Source organism: Convolutriloba macropyga, chromosome 5 (assembly GCF_964194025.1).
Source record: "Convolutriloba macropyga chromosome 5, txConMacr16.3, whole genome shotgun sequence".
Classification (NCBI taxonomy): domain Eukaryota; kingdom Metazoa; phylum Xenacoelomorpha; order Acoela; family Convolutidae; genus Convolutriloba; species Convolutriloba macropyga.
Genome location: NC_134472.1, coordinates 23,216,017 through 23,238,160, shown reverse-complemented (window position 1 = coordinate 23,238,160; position 22,144 = coordinate 23,216,017). Strand labels below are relative to the sequence as shown.

General features: G+C 37.7%; 1 protein-coding gene across 2 annotated transcripts; it reads left to right on the top strand.

Moving 5' to 3' along the window:
• The first annotated feature begins 899 nt into the window (after nucleotides 1–899).
• Nucleotides 900–20,032, top strand: LOC142339884 (uncharacterized). Of its 2 annotated transcripts, none has more exons than XM_075390205.1 (2): nucleotides 900–1,280; nucleotides 19,356–20,032. In XM_075390205.1, exons 1-2 carry the CDS (start codon nucleotides 1,112–1,114, stop codon nucleotides 19,652–19,654), a joined length of 468 nt encoding a protein of 155 aa, XP_075246320.1. In that variant the 5' UTR covers nucleotides 900–1,111; the 3' UTR covers nucleotides 19,655–20,032. The 2 variants fall into 2 exon arrangements, with proteins under 2 accessions (XP_075246320.1, XP_075246321.1); XM_075390206.1 differs by lacking the exon at nucleotides 900–1,280 and adding an exon at nucleotides 3,769–3,940.
• Nucleotides 20,033–22,144: the final 2,112 nt, after the last annotated feature.

Below are 22,144 nucleotides of genomic sequence, written 5' to 3'. Positions count from 1 at the left end.
ACACATCTCTTACACAAATTGGACGGATTAGCTCACATGTGAATCACTACTTGTACAAAAACTCATTTTATTTCATAATTTCATTTTCTACTACATGTCTTATAGTTTACCACCTTATTAAGTTGAACACTCTTTACTACATGTCATGCAAAAGTGTTTATGTTTTAGAACAGGACATGGGTGTTAATAGTAATTTGCTGAGAAGATGCGACTAGCCAAAGGAGAAAAAACGTTTTGATGAGAAAAACTGATCCCGGTTATAAATTGCATTGTCTAATGGCACCTAATATGGAAAAGAAAATGCTGTGTCCGTAATATTAGTTGACTTAAAATCTAGCCAAAGAAGTTGAAACGCGCCAAATTAGAAAATTAATTACAAAGATAAGTGTGATTATTCCGCTGTCTAGAACAAAAGTAGAGCGTTTGGCCATGCTTTAGCCGCCCGCGTGACCTAGATATGAATTGATTGCAACCAAAAAGTATCACGGCTGCTTAAGTTACTCTGCCAATTTTTCGTGCGTCATCAAATCAAATCCAATAAAAACATGACCTCTTATAGGCCTCATTTTGTACTCACCATTTTTTTTGGCTGATTTGCCTTTCGGCTTGTTTTCTTTTTGGATCAATTTCTACTGTTCTAATTTCTTTTCAGCTTATTTTTTCGGTTAATCTTCTGAATCTATTCTGTTTCGGCCCCCCAGTGTTTTTATGATCCCCAGTTACAAATTATATGTTGTTATATAGCACGTTACTATGTAAAAAAAATAGCACGTGCGCCTGGGGGTCATAAAAAATTTATGCTCACTAAGCTGGGGGGGGGGGGGGGGCAGAATAGATCCAATTTTCTTTTCGGATAATTTTTCCTCTAAGCTAATTTGGTTTCGGCTTATTTCATTCTGGTCGTAATTTGGTTTCGGATTGTTTTCGTTCGTCTTGCTAAACCTGACCGTGCCGCTTGTCTTAATGTAGCAAAATTCCTCGGCCGAGATATCATGCGATGGACTAATTCTTTTCCAAAGTGGAAGAGAATGAAAAAAGTATCAGTTTGGGCTCATTTTTCTTACGGTTAATATTAACGGCACATAATTGTATTTCTTTGCATAGCAATGACATGGTAGTGGCAATCAACTTCTGGGACATGCCTGGACAGGACCGGACACCAACTCTTAATGCACAGCTGGTGAGGGACAGTCAGGTTGTCATTCTGGTGTTCGATTTATCCGACAAGGAGTCATTCGACTCACTCCGGGAGTGGAAAAATGCGCTTAACTCAAGGCTGGGTTAGTTACCATTCATAAATTAAAATCCTACCTTGTTAAACCGGGAGTAAATGCATTATGTTTAACTGAGGCTATGCAAGAGCTGCCAATTTCTGCCCCCCCCCCCCCCCCACCCTGTATTCCCAAGAAAACTGTTCACTGCTGTGCACAATATTTGCCTATTTTAAAGAAAATTGCATGAATTCAAGTAAATGGAAATTTAAAAAATAAAAATCTTGAGCATGTTAGCTCAATCTGAGCTATAGCTCTCAGGCGAAAATCCTGAAGTCATCTTTTGCCGAAATTAGGCCAATACCATTTCATAATTCGCATAATATCATTTAGGCGAATATCATTTAGGCGAATATCATTTAGGCGAATATCATTTCAGCGAATATCATTTAGGCGAATATCGTTTAGGCGAATATCATTTTGGGCTACTATCATTTCAGCGAATATCATTTAGGCGAATATCATTTAGGCGAATATCATTTAGGCGAATATCATTTCAGCGAATATCATTTAGGCGAATATCGTTTAGGCGAATATCATTTTGGGCTACTATCATTTCAGCGAATATCATTTAGGCGAATATCATTTAGGCAAATATCATTTAGGCGAATATCATTTAGGCGAACATCAATTAGGCGAATATCATTTCGGCGAATATCATTTCGGGCTTCTATCATTTCAATGAATATCATTTAGGCGAATATCATTCAGGCGATTATCAATTTGGGCTACTATCATTTCAGCGAGTACCAATTTTTAAATGTTTTGCATCTCTTTTTCATTACTCTGTGTCATCACGGCCAATGAATTCCATTCTGAAAAAAGTAACAAGGAAAGAGTAGTGAATGCTTACAATTACTTAGTTTCAGTTTACATAATTTAGAAATACCAGATGAAAAATCAAACGGAAAATTTGAGGAATTGGCGTTAAACTAAATTGTTAAAATGTTCAAAAATTCGGAAACTCTGGCAAATTTTATGCTTTAATAAATGTTGTCTTCTGAATTTTTGCTACGCTCAACAGTGAGGGGACTCTGTCGCCCAGAAGATCGATCAAATAAAATAAACCAAAGGTTTTGAATTGGTGAAGCAAATGTTACTTGTTACTCTGCTATTTCCCCTCCTCAACTCTTATATGCTGTAGTAAGTTAGATTGCCTTGAAATAAGTTAATTCACAATGGGGCTCGTAATATGAATTCTAGTTATTTAGATAACAAATGTAAGAAAATTACTTGCACATCAACGGAAAGGACAAAATTGACGCAATTTATAATAGTAATTAAAATATTAATAAAAACATCCACGGTTCACTTCCCAACTGAACAAAATCAAAAACGCTTACAGTACCCCAACTGGTCTTGCATTTATAAATTTCCACATTTCAGTCTCACTCCCAATCTCTTCCCTGCTTTTCACACTATCCGTTAAAGTTTAGTCCCACTAAACCAACTGCTTTTTATCACTTGTGCAAAATCTCTCCTGAGTCCAAACGTCTGAATCTCCCGAAATTCTTCAACGTTTCTCTAAATTTCTCTGTGTTACTTCAATTTTCACTCGACCAATACGCTCTTATCTTAAGCAAACAAACTATAATCTCTTATGTAAACATTGCAACTTACATTTGAAATCTGTCACATTCTGTAGGAGGGCTTTGTTTGCAATACAAACAAACCAACATCGAATTATGCTCTGTCATTCAACTGCTACCAACCATTTTTCAACTTTCTGTTTATCTTAAGTAAACGACCTTTGGACTCTTATGTAAACAAATCAAATCCGCTTTATCTCATATGTGCACTTGACATGTCGATCAGTTTTTGCTTAGTAAACATCGAACGTTGCTCTGAAAAGTTCGTATTCCTCTTCTTCCGCTATCAAATTAACTAGCTGCAATCAATCCCTGTCAAACATCATGTGTTGAATAAAAAACAAAACTCAACCCCAAAGCTAAAAGCAACTGTTATTCTGAATTTCTACAACATTTCATGCAATTCCCTGTAATTATACATGCCGATGAGACCAATTTTCCTAAACACCTAAAAATTTGACCTCTAGGAGTCATCCAAAGGCCACCCGTCCAAAATGAGGGGTCGAGTTGAAAAAAATAACTATTGTCATGGAAATTTCCCACATAGTCGCAACAGCCTACAAAAATTCATGACCTAACTCCCACTAGAACACGAGCAATGACCACGCACACTTTTCCTTGAATTCCCGGATGAACCCAAAATTCGAAACCTAATAACTCGCGAAGTAGTAGTCAAAACGTCTTCGGAAAAATTTTTTTAGTGAATATAGGGTGTCATCAGATTGTTTCCTTTCGTCTTGCTAAACATATCCGTGCCGCTTGTCTTAATGTAGCAAAAGTTCTCGGCAGAGATACGACGCGGAGGATTCTTTTCCAAAGTGGAAGAGAATCAAAAAGTATCAGTTTTATGCTCATTTTTCTTACGGTTAATATTAACGGCACATAATTGTATTTCTTTGCACAGCAATGACATGGTAGTGGCAATCAACTTCTGGGACATGCCTGGACAGGACCGGACACCCACTCGTAATGCACAGCTGGTGAGGGACAGTCAGGTTGTCATTCTGGTGTTCGATTTATCCGACAAGGAGTCATTCGACTCACTCCGGGAGTGGAAAAATGCGCTTAACTCAAGACTGGGTTAGTTACCATTCATAACTTAAAATTCCTACGTTGTTAAACCGGGAGTAAATGCATTGGGTTTAACTGAAGTTATGTAAGAGCTGCCAATTTCTGAATATATGGAATTATTCGTTAACAAATTAACAAAGCCCCCCTGTATGTATTCCCAAGAAAATTGTTCACTACTATTCACAATATTTGCCTATTTTAAAGAAAATTGCTTGAATTCAAGTAAATGGAAATTTAAAAAATAAATTTCTTGAGCATGTTAGCTCAATCTGAGCTATAGCTCTTAAGTGAAAATCCTGAAGTCATGTTTTTCCGAAATTAGGCGAATACCATTTTTTCATAATTCGCATAATATCATTTAGGCGAATATTATTTAGGCGAAATTCATTTAGGCGAATATCATTTAGGCGAATATCATTTAGGCGAATATCATTTAGGCAAATATCATTTAGGCGAATATCATTTAGGCGGACATCAATTAGGCGAATATCATTTCGGCGAATATCATTTTGGGCTACTATCATTTCAATGAATATCATTTAGGCCAATACATTCAGGCGATTATCATTTTGGGCTACTATCATTTCAGCGAGTACCAATTTTTAATTGTTTTGCATCTCTTTTTCATTACTCTGTGTCATCACGGCTAATGAATTTGATTCTAAAAAAAAGTAACAAGGAAAGAATAGTGAATGTTTACAATTACTTAGTTTCAGTTTAAATAATTTGGAAACCAGATGCAAAATCCAACGGAATATTTGGGTAATTGGAGTTAAACTAAATTGTTAAAATGTTCAAAAAATCAGAAACTCTGGCAAATTTTATGCTTTAATAAATGTCGTCTTCTGAATTTCTGCTACACTCAACAGTGAGGGGACTCTGTCGCCCAGAAGATCGATCAAATAAAATAAACCAAAGGTTTTGAATTGGTGAAGCAAATGTTACTTTGTTACTCTGCTATTTCCCCTCCTCAACTCTTGTGTGCTGTAGTAAGTAAGATTGCCTTGAAATAAGTTGATTCACAATGGGGCTCATAATATGAATTCTAGTTATTTGGATAACAACTGTAAGAAAATTACTTGCACATCAATGGAAAGGACAAAATTGAGGCAATTTATAATAGTAATTAAAATAATAATAAAAACAACATCCACGGTTCACTTCCCAACTGAACAAAATCAAAAACGCTTACAGTACCCCAACTGGTCTTGCAATTATAAACTTCCACATTTCAGTCTCACTCTCAATTTCTTCCCTACTTTTCACACTATCCGTTAAAGTTTAGTCCCACTAAACCAACTGCTTTTTATCACTTGTGCAAAAATCTCTCCTGAGTCCAAACGTCTGAATCTCCCGAAATTCTTCAACGTTTCTCTAAATTTCTCTGTGTTAATTCAATTTTTACTCGACCAATACGCTCTAATCTTAAGCAAAGAAACCATAATCTCTTAAGTAAACATTGCAACTTACATTTGAAATCTGTCACATTCTGTAGGAGGGTTTTGTTTGCTATGCAAACAAACCAACATCGAGTTATGCTCTGTCATTCAAGTGCTACCAACCATTGTTCAACTTTCTCTTTATCTTAAGTAAACGACCTTTGGACTCTTATGTAAACAAATCAAATCCGCCTTATCTCATATATGCACTTGTCATGTCAATCAGTTTTTGCTTAGTAAACATTGAACGTTGCTCTGAAAAGTTCGTATTCCTCTATTTACGCTATCAAATTAAATAGCTTCAATCAATCCCTGTCAAACATCATGTGTTGAATAAATAATTGTCAACAAAGCTAAGAGCAACTGCTATTCTGAGTTTTTACAACATTTCATGCAGTTCCCTGTAATTATACATGCCGATGAGACCAATTTTCCTAAACACCTAAAAATTTGACTTCTAGGAGTCAACCAAAGGTCACCCGTCCAAAATGAGGGGTGAAGTTAAAAAAATAACTATTGTCATGGAAATTTCCCTCATAGTCGCAACTACCTACAAAAATTCATCGCCTAACTCCCACTAGAACGCGAGAAAGGACCACGCACAATTTTCATTGACCTCCCGGATGAACCCAAAATTCCAAACCTCATAACTCTCGAAGTGTTAGTCAGAACGTTTTCAGAAAAATATTTTTAGTAAATACAGGGTGCCATCAACCTGCCTGCCAAATTTCATGACCAAAGGATGAGCCGTTGCGAGTCGTTTGCAATTTTAATATTTATAACGAGTTGTCGATGCCAAAACCCGAAAAATCCGAGTTCGTCAAAATTGACCAGGGAGGGTCTTTTTGTCACTAACTGCCTCAGGTTATCATATTATTACCACTTCAAAGTCATTCGATCGCTCATAAAACCAATTTCGGGTTTTCGACACTCGGGTCATCCCGAAGCACCGACATCCGGTTTCACCCGGAAGTTAAAAACAGCACCAATAGAAAGCCCTTGAAAAGTTACACTAACCCTCCAAAAATCATAAGGCTGCTACCAATATTCCACGAGCAATTCAAATTTTACGTCCCACAGCATAGGCTTGCGCTAGTTCCGAGCGGTATGGTCTGGGGTCAAATCCGACCTCAAAATCGGATTCCTCGTACCCAAATTAGTCTATCCCCCAAATTTCAGGTCAATCCAACCTTAACTTTTCGAGAAACTGCTATTTCAGTTTAAATGCTAACTATCTTCCGGCAAAAAAAAACTTTTTACCGCAGAATACCCAAAAAGTTATCCTAACCCTTTTCCATGATCATCTCATAGATTACTCCAGACTTAATAACATTGCAACCATTAGCTCAGGGTTGGATGGTCAGATTGGCCCGACAGGTATACCATCTTGAAAAGACCATTGGGTGTACCTGACATTAAGATTTGGTAAAAGTCCGCTTAATATAACCTCCATGGGGGGCAAGATCTGCTAGGTGGTATTTCGAAAAACTGATAAATTGCCTTTTTATTTAAACTAAATCAACAAAGCTTTACTTAAATAACTCAGATCCAAAAAGTGTAACCGGCCGTGCATCCCTTTTGCATATGGACAACCATTAGGGAAAAATCCACATAAAATTTCCAGAGTCTAATGATGAATATAACTTGAAGAGTTGAGTGTACCAGGTTTAGGGTGCCCATTAATTTCGCAAATTTGAAATCGCATTTTTAGTTACTTCAAAGTGAAACTCCAATTCTGTTCAAAGTATCTAGTTCACTTCAAATGTTCGCTCTCTAGTTTACTTCTAAATTTAATTCACTCACTTCGACTTTGGCCTGATGCACAAATACAACTTTGCTAAGTAAACGAAATATATCGACAGCTCAATATGCTTTTGTTCATTAATTTGTTTGTTGAAGATATATCACTGAATTCCCCTGTCTGGCACCTTCGAAACAATAACCCTTTAAGAAAGAACGCTTATTCCAAACACCTAATTAACTTGTCTAAGTTGACACAAATTATCTAACTTACTCGCAGTATCTGCTTATTTCATGCGTCCTACACTCTTCCCTCCTGGATTATTATTCTCCCGAACAATTGCAAGCCGTTATCTTGTGACCCGATTAACTTCCTCCTACGTACTTTAATAATTGTTGACCTACGGAGTCGAACCTCTTATGTCTAGCTCCGGGTTAATATAAACTAACTGCTCTAAAATTTCAATAGCGGTTGATTAAATCAGATTTGAAAACAATTTCGAATTTTCACATTATAACATATTCCACCTAACTCATCAACATTGAGTTTTGATCAAACCCTATTGCCTCTGACAAACATTGTCCCCGGGAACCCCAAAATCACTAAAGTAAAAAACGGAACTAAAAATAGATCTACCAATTTTCCTGAGGTTATAGTGCTTGATCTACTTGTCTCGATAAAATAAAATTATATAATGTAGACGACAATGGGTTAAAAAAAGGCTTGAAAAACTTCGCTGTCAACGTCCCTCTAATCATACCCTCGTGCACCTGTACATGAAAATCTTCTTCCTCTGATGCTTGAATGATGTCCGCCTCTTCTTCCACTGTAGCTACCATTTCTCCTGTAATCCTGCCATGGCTGCTGTCTTGATGCTTCCAAACGACTCCATCGCTCCTTCCGGCTCAACAATTGTTTCTCCAGCAACAGCTTTGCAATCTCTGGAAATCGTGATGCAATCCTTCTCTTCACATTCTGATCAACTCCCATCGAAAACCCTCTAGAATTCTCCCTCCTAGGCTGTTGGTCATCATGAACCCAACTGTGCAACACTGTAGCCATTGACTTCTGATCGGATTTCCCTGTTCAGTAAAATCCAGCACTTTTCCCTTGATGCTCATCCGTTGGTTCGACCGAAACACTACCACATAGCTGACTTTCATTCAATTGAGATTGCACCCATTCCTCCAATTCTTTCCCAACTGTGCAAAATTACTTCGGTCACCTGCTGCCTCATCGTTTTGACCCTTCTGTGTTTCACATACCAACTGCCGATCAATTCCTCCTGAAATTGTCCAACTCTCCAAAGTGTCCACAGTGCACTCAGTTGTATACATTTGTGTCTCATCAGCCACGTGTGTTGCATTGCAGAACTTCTGGTCCAAACCTCCTGTCTTTAACTGCATCAAGCCCCAGGCTCCCAATATATCGTTTCTGCTAGTTGTGACACCACCGTCAAAGTTGCTCGCTATTGCAGTTACATTGTCGCATGCCACTGAATTCAAACTTGCGGCCAAACTTGCCTCGCTTCTCGCATCGTTGACATCAAGTTCCCCTACAAACAAAAAATCTGTATCCGAAATATCTTCAATCAAATAGTCATCATCCGACTGTTCATTGCTTAGCTCATCAGACTCTGTTGACAGTACAAAATCCATTTCCATAGCATGGTGCTCATCTGGTCCACAAAATTCCACACGCGGCTCAATGATTTCGTCTTCTATCGGAAATTTTCTGAAGCCACTGTTATCATATTCGCTTAGCGCTGCTCTATATCCTGATTTATTTGGCCACGAAATTCCTCCGTAAACTCGACTTTAGTTGCAGTTTGCATTTCATTGCCGTAACCTGGAATTCTTATTCTACTACCACACTCAACAATTCTCGTATCTTCCGCTTCTCCAACCAGATCTTTAAAGAAAGCTGCCTTTCTTGACACAACACAGCTTGACATAACACGCTATCCGTTAAAGTTTAGTCCCACAAAACCAACTGCTTTTTATCACTTGTGCAAAAATCTCTCCTGAGTCCAAACGTCTGAATCTCCCGAAATTCTTCAACGTTTCTCTAAATTTCTCTGTGTTAATTCAATTTTCACTCGACCAATACGCTCTTATCTTAAGCAAACAAACCATAATCTCTTAAGTGAACATTGCAACTTACATTTGAAATCTGTCACATTCTGTAGGAGAGCTTTGTTTGCAATGCAAACAAACCAACATCGAATTATGCTCTGTCATTCAACTGCTACCAACCTTTGTTCAACTTTCTCTTTATCTTAAGTAAACGACCTTTGGACTCTTATGTAGACAAATCAAATCCGCCTTATCTCATATGTGCACTTGACATGTCGATCAGTTTTTGCTTAGTAAACAACGAACGTTGCTCTGAAAAGTTCGTATTCCTCTTCTTCCGCTATCAAATTAACTAGCTGCAATCAATCCCTGTCAAACATCATGTGTTGAATAAAAAACAAAACTCAACCCCAAAGCTAAAAGCAACTGTTATTCTGAATTTCTACAACATTTCATGCAATTCCCTGTAATTATACATGCCGATGAGACCAATTTTCCTAAACACCTAAAAATTTGACCTCTAGGAGTCATCCAAAGGCCACCCGTCCAAAATGAGGGGTCAAGTTGAAAAAAATATCTATTGTCATGGAAATTTCCCTCATAGTCGCAACAGCCTACAAAAATTCATGACCTAACTCCCACTAGAACACGAGCAATGACCACGCACACTTTTCCTTGAATTCCCGGATGAACCCAAAATTCGAAACCTAATAACTCGCGAAGTAGTAGTCAAAACGTCTTCGGAAAATTTTTTTTAGTAAATATAGGGTGTCATCGGATTGTTTCCTTTCGTCTTGCTAAACCTGTCCGTGCCGCTTGTCTTAATGTAGCAAAATTCCTCGGCAGAGATACGACGCGGAGGATTCTTTTCCAAAGTGGAAGAGAATCAAAAAGTATCCGTTTTATGCTCATTCTTCTTACGGTTAATATTAACGGCACATAATTTTATTTCTTTGCACAGCAATGACATGGTAGTGGCAATCAACTTCTGGGACATGCCTGGACAGGAACGGACACCCACTCTTAATGCACAGCTGGTGAGGGACAGTCAGGTTGGCATTCTGGTGTTCGATTAATCCGACAAGGAGTCATTCGACACACTCCGGGAAGGGAAAAGTGCGCTTAATTCAAGACTGGGTTAGTTACACGTCATAACTTAAAATTCCTACGTTGTTAAACCGGGAGTAAATGCATTGTGTTTAACTGAGGTTATGTAAGAGCTGCTAATTTCTGAATATATGGAATTATTCGTTAACAAATTAACAAACCCCCTCTGTATGTATTCCCAAGAAAACTGTTCACTACTATTCAATATTTGCCTATTTTAAAGAAAATTGCTTGAATTCAAGTAAATGGAAATTTAAAAAATAAAACTCTTGAGCATGCTAGCTCAATCTGAGCTATAGCTCTTAAGTGAAAATCCTGAAGTCATGTTTTGCCGAAATTAGGCGAATACCATTTTTTCATAATTCGCATAATATCATTTAGGCGAATATCATTTAGGCGAAAATCATTTAGGCGAATATCATTTAGGCGAATATCATTTAGGCGAATATCATTTAGGCGAATATCATTTAGGCAAATATCATTTAGGCGAATATCATTTAGGCAAATATCATTTAGGCGAATATCAATTAGGCGAATATCATTTAGGCGAACATCATTTAGGCGAATATCATTTTGGCGAATACCATTTTGGGCTACTATCGTTTCAGCGAATATCATTTAGGCGAATATCATTCAGGCGATTATCATTTTGGGCTACTGTCATTTCAGCGAGTACCAATTTTTAAAAGTTTTGCATCTCTTTTTCATTACTCTGTGTCACCACGGCCAATGAATTTGATTCTGAAAAAAGTAACAAGGAAAGAATAGTGAATGCTCACAATTACTTAGTTTCAGTTTAAATAATTTGGAAACCAGATGAAAATTCAAACGGAAAATTTGGGGAATTGGAGTTAAACTAAGTTGTTAAAATGTTCAAAAATTCAGAAACTCTGGCAAATTTTATGCTTTAATAAATGTCGTCTTCTGAATTTCTGCTACGCTCAACAGTGAGGGGACTCTGTCGCCCAGAAGATCGATCAAATAAAATAAACCAAAGGTTTTGAATTGGTGAAGCAAATGTTACTTTGTTACTCTGCTATTTCCCCTCCTCAACTCTTGTATGCTGTAGTAAGTTAGATTGCCTTGAAATAAGTTGATTCACAATGGGGCTCATAATATGAATTCTAGTTATTTGGATAACAAATGTAAGAAAATTACTTGCACATCAATGGAAAGGACAAAATTGAGGAAATTTATAATAGTAAGTAAAATAATAATAAAAACAACATCCACGGTTCACTTCCCAACTGAACAAAATCAAAAACGCTTACAGTACCCCAACTGGTCTTGCAATTATAATTTTCCACATTTCAGTCTCACTCTCAATTTCTTCCCTGCTTTTCACACTATCCGTTAAAGTTTAGTCCCACTAAACCAACTGCTTTTTATCACTTGTGCAAAATCTCTCCTGAGTCCAAACGTCTGAATCTCCCGAAATTCTTCAACGTTTCTCTAAATTTCTCTGTGTTACTTCAATTTTCACTCGACCAATACGCTCTTATCTTAAGCAAAGAAACCATAATCTCTTAAGTAAACATTGCAACTTACATTTGAAATCTGTCACATTCTGTAGGAGGGTTTTGTTTGCTATGCAAACAAACCAACATCGAGTTATGCTCTGTCATTTAAGTGCTACCAACCATTGTTCAACTTTCTCTTTATCTTAAGTGAACGACCTTTGGACTCTTATGTAAACAAATCAAATCCGCCTTATCTCATATATGCACTTGACATGTCAATCAGTTTTTGCTTAGTAAACATTGAACGTTGCTCTGAAAAGTTCGTATTCCTCTATTTCCGCTATCAAATTAACTAGCTTCAATCAATCCCTGTCAAACATCATGTGTTGAAGTAATAATTGTCAACAAAGCTAAGAGCAACTGCTATTCTGAGTTTTTACAACATTTCATGCAGTTCCCTGTAATTATACATACCGAGGAGACCAATTTTCCTAAACACCTAAAAATTTGACATCTAGGGGTTATCCAAAGTCAACCGTCCAAAAGGAGGGTTCAAGTTGAAAAAAATAACTATTGTCATGGAAATTTCCCTCATAGTCGCAACTACCTACAAAATTTCATGGCCTAAATCCCACTAGAACACGAGAAAGGACAACGCACAATTTTCATTGACATCCCGGATGAACCCAAAATTCCAAATCTCATAACTCTCGAAGTAGTAGTCAAAACGTTTTCGGATATTTTTAGTAAATACAGGGTGCCATCAACCTGCCTGCCAAATTTCATGACCAAAGGATGAGCCGTTGCGAGTCGCTTGCAATTTGAATATTTATAACGAGTTGTCGATGCCAAAACCCGAAAAATCCGAGTTCGTCAAAATTGACCAGGGTGGGTCTTTTTGTCACTAACTGCCTCAGGTTATCATATTATTACCACTTCAAAGTCATTCGATCGCTCATAAAACCAATTTCGGGTTTTCGACACTATTCGGGTTTTTCATCAAATTCGACAAATCGGGTTTTTCATCTAGTTCCGAGCGGTATGGTCTGGGGTCAAATCCGACCTCAAAATCGGATACCTCGTACCCAAATTAGTCTATCCCCCAAATTTCAGGTCAATCCGACCTTAACTTTTCGAGAAACTGCTATTTCAGTTTAAATGCTAACTATCTTCCGGCAAAAAAAACCTTTTTACCGCAGACTACCCAAAAAGTTATCCTAACCCTTTTCCATGATCATCTCATAGATTACTCCAGACTTAATAACATTGCAACCATTAGCTCAGGGTTGGATGGTCAGATTGGCCCGACAGGTATACCATCTTGAAAGGACCACTGGGTGTACCTGACATTAAAATTTGGTAAAAGTCCGCCTAATATAACCTCCATGGGGGGCAAGATCTGCTAGGTGGTATTTCGAAAAACTGATAAATTGCCTTTGTATATAAACTAAATCAACAAAACTTTACTTAAATAACTCAGATCCAAAAAGTGTAACCGGCCGCGCATCCCTTTTGCATATGGACAACCATTAGGGAAAAATCCACACAAAATTCCAGAGTCTAATGATGAATATAACTTGAAGAGTTGAGTGTACCAGGTTTAGGGTGCCCATTAATTTCGCAAATTTGAAATAGCAATTTTAGTTACTTACAAATTTAAATTCCAATTCTGTTCAAAGTATGTAGTTCACTTCAAATTTTCGCTATCTACTTTACTTCTAAATTTAATTCACTCACTTCGACTTTGGCCTGATGCACAAATACAACTTTGCTAAGTAAACGAAATATATCGACAGCTCAATATGCTTTTGTTCATTAATTTGTTTGTTGAAGATATATCACTGAACTCCCCTGTCTGGCACCTTCGAAACAATACCCCTTTAAGAATGAACGCTTATTTCAAACACCTAATTAACTTGTCTAAGTTGACACAAATTATCTAACTTACTCGCAGTATCTGCTTATTTCATGCGTCCTACACTCTTCCCTCCTGGATTATTATTCTCCCGAACAATTGCAAGCCGTTATCTTGTGACCCGATTAACTTCCTCCTACGTACTTTAATAATTGTTGACCTACGGAGTCGAACCTCTTATGTCTAGCTCCGGGTTAATATAAACTAACTGCTCTAAAATTTCAATAGCGGTTGATTAAATCAGATTTGAAAACAATTTCGCATTTTCACATTATAACATATTCTACCTAACTCATCAACATTGAATTTTGATCAAACTCTATTGCCTCTGACGAACATTGTCCCCGGGAACCTCAAAATCAATAAAGTAAAAAACGGAACTAAAAATAGATCTACCAATTTTCCTGAGGTTAGGTGCTTGATCTACAAGTCTCGATAAAATAAATTTATATAATGTAGACGACAATGGGGTAAAAAAGGCTTGAATAACTCAGCTGTCAACGTCCCTCTAATCATACCCTCGTGCACCTGTACATGAAAATCTTCTTCCTCTGATGCTTGAATGATGTCCGCCTCTTCTTCCACTGTAGCTACCATTTCTCCTGTAATCCTGCCATGGCTGCTGTCTTGATGCTTCCAAACGACTCCATCGCTCCTTCCGGCTCAACAATTGTTTCTCCAGCAACAGCTTTGCAATCTCTGGAAATCGTGATGCAATCCTTCTCTTCACATTCTGATCAACTCCCATCGAAAACCCTCTAGAATTCTCCCTCCTAGGCTGTTGGTCATCATGAACCCAACTGTGCAACACTGTAGCCATTGACTTCTGATCGGATTTCCCTGTTCAGTAAAATCCAGCACTTTTCCCTTGATGCTCATCCGTTGGTTCGACCGAAACACTACCACATAGCTGACTTTCATTCAATTGAGATTGCACCCATTCCTCCAATTCTTTCCCAACTGTGCAAAATTACTTCGGTCACCTGCTGCCTCATCGTTTTGACCCTTCTGTGTTTCACATACCAACTGCCGATCAATTCCTCCTGAAATTGTCCAACTCTCCAAAGTGTCCACAGTGCACTCAGTTGTATACATTTGTGTCTCATCAGCCACGTGTGTTGCATTGCAGAACTTCTGGTCCAAACCTCCTGTCTTTAACTGCATCAAGCCCCAGGCTCCCAATATATCGTTTCTGCTAGTTGTGACACCACCGTCAAAGTTGCTCGCTATTGCAGTTACATTGTCGCATGCCACTGAATTCAAACTTGCGGCCAAACTTGCCTCGCTTCTCGCATCGTTGACATCAAGTTCCCCTACAAACAAAAAATCTGTATCCGAAATATCTTCAATCAAATAGTCATCATCCGACTGTTCATTGCTTAGCTCATCAGACTCTGTTGACAGTACAAAATCCATTTCCATAGCATGGTGCTCATCTGGTCCACAAAATTCCACACGCGGCTCAATGATTTCGTCTTCTATCGGAAATTTTCTGAAGCCACTGTTATCATATTCGCTTAGCGCTGCTCTATATCCTGATTTATTTGGCCGCGAAATTCCTCCGTAAACTCGACTTTAGTTGCAGTTTGCATTTCATTGCCGTAACCTGGAATTCTTATTCTACTACCACACTCAACAATTCTCGTATCTTCCGCTTCTCCAACCAGATCTTTTATGAAAGCTCCTTTTCTTGACACAACACAGCTGGACCCAATGCCAAACCTTTCAGAATTTTTGCCGGGTTACCGAAATTTATCCATCAAAGAAGTGTCATTGCTTCTATTTGTATCAATCACCTGCCTCTGAGAACACTGCTGTCGCGTTCTCTGATCCACAGTATCACTCGTTTCATTGAATTTGGCCCTACTTCCCGCTTTTCCTCTAACAAATAAATTGTAGCTTCGCTCATAAAATAATCGATTGTCAGACAATCGTATGTCAAACTAATACAGCGTCTCTGTCAATGTCCATGCTTGCTTCCATGGAGTCGACCGCAGAGATCCTCTTGGTAAATCACTTACTGCATTCAAGGCCCACCCACACATTTTTGTAGGCAACTACTTTATCATCTCGTCTTCCGTCCATCCCAGCTTCATGCCAGTGCTCAAATAATGTTCACGCCAAACTTCCTAAATTTCGTAGCCTGGTGAAGGAAAACGCTTCACCAATTGATATCCAAACATAATGAAACTATTGGTAACCGAAAAGTAAGTAAACTTTCGGTGTGCTCTCGGTAGTTTCTCCGATGGAAAAAAATATCGCACGCTCTCAAAATAATCAGAATATTATCCACAGCAAAAATTGACCAAGAAATGAAGCCAACCCAGGAGCGCCACTGTCGTCTTCTGAAATTCTGCTAGGTTCAACAGTGAGGGGACTCTGTCGCCCAGAAGATCGATCAATAAAAATAAACCAAAGGTTTTGAATTGGTGAAGCAAATGTTACTTTGTTACTCTGCTATTTCCCCTCCTCAACTCTTGTATGCTGTAGTAAGTTAGATTGCCTTGAAATAAGTTAATTCACAATGGGGCTCGTAATATGAATTCTAGTTATTTGGATAACAAATGTAAGAAAATTACTTGCACATCAATGGAAAGGACAAAATAGAGGCAATTTATAATAGTAATTAAAATAATAATAAAAACATCTACGGTTCACTTCCCAACTGAACAAAATCAAAAACGCTTACAGTACCCCAACTGGTCTTGCAATTATAAACTTCCACATTTCAGTCTCACTCCCAATCTCTTCCCTGCTTTTCACACTATCCGTTAAAATTTAGTCCCACTAAACCAACTGCTTTTTATCACTTGTGCACTCCTGAGTCCAAACGTCTGAATCTCCCGAAATTCTTCAACCATTCTCTAAATTTCTGTGTTACTTCAATTTTTACTCGACCAATACGCTCTTATCTTAAGCAAACAAACCATAATCTCTTAAGTAAACATTGCAACTTATATTTCAAATCTGTCACATTCTGTAGGAGGGCTCTGTTTGCTATGCAAACAAACCAACATCGAATTATGCTCTGTCATTCAACTGCTACCAACCATTGTTCAACTTTCTCTTCATCTTAAGTAAACGACCTTTGGACTCTTATGTAAACAAATCAAATCCGCCTTATCTCATATATGCACTTGACATGTCAATCAGTGTTTGCTTAGTGAACATTGAACGTTGCTATGAAAAGTTCTTATTCCTCTATTTCCGCTATCAAAATAACTAGCTGCAATCAATCCCTGTCAAACATCATGTGTTGAATAAAAAACAAAACTCAACCCTAAAGCTAAGAGCAACTGTTATTCTGAATTTCTACAACATTTCATGCAATTCCCTGTAATTATACATGCCGACGAGACCAATTTTCCTAAACACCTAACAATTTGACTTCTAGGAGTCATCCAAAGGTCACCCGTCAAAAATGAGGGGTCAAGTTGATAAAAATAACTATTGTCAGGGAAATCTCTCATAGTCGCAGCTACCTACAAAATTTCATGGCCTAACTCCCACTAGAACACGCGCAATGACCACGCACACTTTTCATTAATATTCCGAATGAACTCAAAATTCCAAACCTAATAACTCGCGAAGTAGTAGTCAAAACGTCTTCGGATAAAAATTTTTAGTAAATATAGGATGCCATCAACCTGCCTGCCAAGTTTCATGACCAAAGGATGAGCCGTTGCGAGTCGTTTGCAATTTGAAAATTTATAACGAGTCGTCGTTGCCAAAACCCGAAAAATCCGAGTTCGTCAAAATTGACCAGGGTGGGTATTTTTTGTCACTAACTGCCTCAGGTTATCATATTATCACAACTTTAAAGTCATTCGGTCCCTCAAAAAAAACCAACTTGCGGTCGCTCAAAAACCAACCACCCGTCCAAAATGAGGGTTCAAGTTGAAAAAAAACTATTGTCATGGAAATTTCCCTCATAGTCGCAACTACCTACAAAATTTCATGGCCTAAATCCCACTATAAGACGAGAAAGGACCACGCACAATTTTCATTGACATCCCGGATGAACCCAAAATTCCAAATCTCATAACTCTCGAAGTAGTAGTCAAAACGTTTTCGGATAAATATTTTTAGTAAACAGAGGGTGCCATCAACCTGCCTGCCAAATTTCATGACCAAAGGATGAGCCGCTGCGAGTTGCTTGCAATTTGAATATTTATAACGAGTTGTCGATGCCAAAAGCCGAAAAATCCGAGTTCGTCAAAATTGACCAGGGTAGGTCTTTTTGTCACTAACTGCCTCAGGTTATCATATTATTACCACTTCAAAGTCATTCGATCGCTCATAAAACCAATTTCGGGTTTTCGACACTCGGGTCATCCCGAAGCACCGACATCCGGTTGCACACGGAAGTTAAAAACAGCACCAATAGAAAGCCCTTGAAAAGTTACACTAGCCCTCCAAAAATCATAAGGCTGCTACCAATACTCCACGAGCAATTCAAATTTTACGTCCCACAGCATAGGCATGCGCTAGTTCCGAGCGGTTTGGTCTGGGGTCAAATCCGACCTCAAAATCGGATACCTCGTACCCAAAATTAGTCTATCCCCCAAATTTCCGGTCAATCCGACCTCAACTTTTCGAGAAACTGCTATTTCAGTTTAAGTGCTAACTATCGTCCTGGCAAAAGAGTCTATTTACCGCAGAATACCCAAAAAGTTATCCTAACCCTTTTCCATGATCATCTCATGCATTACTCTAGACTTAATAACCATTGCAACCATTAACCAGCCGTATATCGCACTCAAACAGTCAGTTTTCCATTCAAAATATCGAAAACCTTCAGATCAGCTTACTTCCGGTGTTAATAGCTCGGAGTTGGATGGTCAGATTGGCCCGAAAGGTATACCAGCTTGAAAGGACATTGGGTGTACCTGACATTAAAAATTGGTAAACGTCCGATTAAAATAACCTCCATAAGGGGGCAAGATCCGCTAGGTGGTATTTCGAAAAACTGATAAATTGCCTTTTTATTTAAACTAAATCAACAAAACTTCACTTAAATAACTCAGATCTAAAAGGTGTAACCGGCCGCGCATCTCTTTTGCATATGGACAAACATTCATTGGCAAAACAAACAATCATTAGGAAAACATCCACACCAATTTTCAGAGTCAAATGATGAAAATAATTTGAAGAGTTGAGTGTACCAGGTTTAGGGTGCCCATTAATTTCGCAAATTTGAAATCGCATTTTTAGTTACTTCAAATTGAAATTCCAATTCTGTTCAAAGTATCTAGTTCACTTCAGATGTTCGCTCTCTAGTTTACTTCTAAATTTAATTCACTCACTTCGACTTTGGCCTGATGCACAAATACAACTTTGCTAAGAACGAAATATATCGACAGCTCAATATGCTTTTGTTCATTAATTTGTTTGTTTAAGATATATCACTCAACTCCCCTCCCTGGCGCCTTCAAAACAATAACCCTTATTTCAAACACCTAATTAACTTGTCCAAGTTGACCCAAATTTTCTAACTTACTCGAAGAATTGGATAGCTACAAAAACTTCCTTTTGTCTAATTGAGTTTTCGCCTAACATCCTTCACCCCTTCTGCTAATAATTATATTACAATTTTCAACATTTCAACAATTTTCAGTTGTTCACGGAGAAAAGTGTGTACTGCTAATTTTAGTCATTTATCTAAAAAAAACTTACTGATTGTTCAGATGGAGTTCCTGTTTTCCTAATGGGTAACAAACTAGATCTCATTCCCAACCAACGAGTAGCCGGTTTGAACCAAAAAATGCGTGAATTCAGCAGCAAAAACTCAACTCGTAACCCAATAGTCCAACAGTTCCTGGTCAGTGCAAAAGCAGACGATCAGAATCTATCCGGGTGTCTGCAGATAATCATTGAGCATATGCTCAGAGAGAACATGCCACTTGAGACGAATCAAGATGGAATTCCAATTGGGCGACCCAGGAATCAGCTACAAGGGAACCGGAAACTTTGCCCTTGTGTTTAACATCCGAACAGAATTGACTTAGCTGAAACAATTTAAATTAATTGTACACTTTAATTACACCATTGAACAATGTGAAATTATATTTCATGCATGCGTTGAAATTGATTCGCAAGAATGTATGGACAAACAAATGCGCGCTTGTGCGCTTATTGTAGTTTATATAACCTTACATAAGATGCGACTTATTCACTTGAACCATTGTTAAATAGTATAACATCCATAATGGTAGGTGATAGATAAGCTTTTCAAAATTTGGTAAATGCGAGCGTGCCACCTTACACTGAAAATGTGACTTCAAATCTAAACTCACCTATATGTAAATATTTAAAATACAGAGCGGTACACTCTGGAAAAGACTGCAGGTGTGATTAAAATGCAGTCATATTTACTCAGAACTTACATGTAAATGGTTCGTTAATAAAAGGCACCTAAAATTTACCCTGGATGAAGTCCTTGACCCAAGAGAATTATGGGTCTACAAAAGATTTCCACTACCTGCAATTTTAGGTAAATATGCCTGCAATTTCCTAGAATTTGCGGTTGTACTCTCCTAAAAAGCAAATGTTCTGCACGTAAAATTCTAGAATTTATCTAGAATTTTAAGCAATCAAAACTGCCTGCAGATAACTTTGTTTACCTAGAATAAATTTTTCACTTGTAAGTTCTAAGCAAATTTGAAATCATTTTATATTTACCGGAAATTTTCAGGAAAAATTTGGATTATAATCTGCTGTTGGATATGGAAAAAACCTGGTACGACCAGGTTATCGGTTTTGAATTACCCATTAAATGGTAATTTTAGCGTGAGTCTGGAGTTCGAGTTGCCGTTTGACATTTTCAATTATTCTAACGGCTCAAATACCGTCAATTGACGTCTTATTAACTCCAATTCACTCTAAGAGAAGAAGTTGCATCCATAGCAACATTTGACGCAACATTTGCATGCATAGCAACATATGACACATTTGCGGCAGAGAGAGAGAGAGAGAGAAAAGTCAAATTGGAGGCGCAGAAGGATTTTTATCAATTTGTTTTTAATAAGGAGTCTTTGAGTTCTGGTCAGACGGACTTCTGAGAGCACCAATTTTTGGTTTCAATTTTTGCGCCTTGTGCATATAAGTTTTCGTGTTTAAAACTGCAAATGATCTTCCATGCTCTTCCTTTCGAATGTTTTCATTTTCTAAGTACCAAAATCATGCTTTATGCTAATTGAAACACAGTTGCTCTCAAAATAGTGACAAAAAATTCCTAAAACAGCATTATATGGGTTCTTCTAATGGCATTGCTAATCACAATGTTGCAAAACTAAAAACTGTAAAAAAAAAATTAAAAATTAATGTCATCATGATCCCTTCCAATTATGATTACCTGTCTCGAGAAACTTTATCGCACGTTTATCGTATTTTCTTGAATCAGTTTTGAAAAATCTGACAATTACGTCGCCAATCCTGCAAATTCAGCGGTTTCCGCGTATGCAGACACGAGCGACGACATTTTGTCACCGTTTCTCGCATGGGAGAAAAATTGTTAAAATGTGGATAACAGTGACAAAAAAATTTGCGGAAAATCCTTACGAAATTCCGTCACTGAGCTCGTAAAAATCACGGTTCTTCATCATTTATGTCCGAAATTTGTGGGCAGGATTATTGTCATCAATGTCCGCAGCATTGATGCTCTTTCTATTTTATGCTTCACTCTGAATTCGGATTATTTTATAAATTACAAAACCAATGACAGAAATTTCTCAGCATTGTCCACATTTTACATTTAGATCAAAGCGTACAATAAGCTGCAATTAACACATCGCGATATTTACTTTATTATAGCTCATCTGACAGTGAATTATACTGTGGCAACCATTTTAAAGGTGTCAAACACTAATTGAAGCATCAAAAACTAGACTTCATTATAAATAGCGTCAGATTATTTCAATACCAATCACTCAGTGTTCTTTTTCTGTACAGATAAAAGTAGCCCTTTGATTATTTTAATAAAAACCCTCCGCGCTGCTTTTCTTTATTGATAAAAAACGCTTTTTTAATAATACCCAGAGTACTAATTTTCTTTGTAAAATTGGTCTTATGATTGTTTTAACAAAACTCCCTCAGTGCTGTTTCATTTTATAGGTAAAATTTGTCTTCTGATTACTTTTACTTTTAAACGCTCAGTGCTGTTTTTCTTTATAGATAAAAGACGCGGATATTAGTGACATTAAATTTGCGGACAAAAGTGACAAAGACACCAAAGACTGCGGAAATTACTGGCGTTCAAATCGCGGAAATTAGTTACCTTAGAGCGGATATTAGTGACGCAAATTTCCGGACAATAGCACCACAGATCTATCCGCCTTTCTCGCGTGTCATCAGATTCCGCAACCGCGGACATCAGTCGCAAATAATCCCAATTTTGAGAAAACTTGCAATGTATTAACTCACTGTCACTGTTGTCTGCCAAAGCCTATAACGCCTTATCTTAAAACATGGGTGAGCG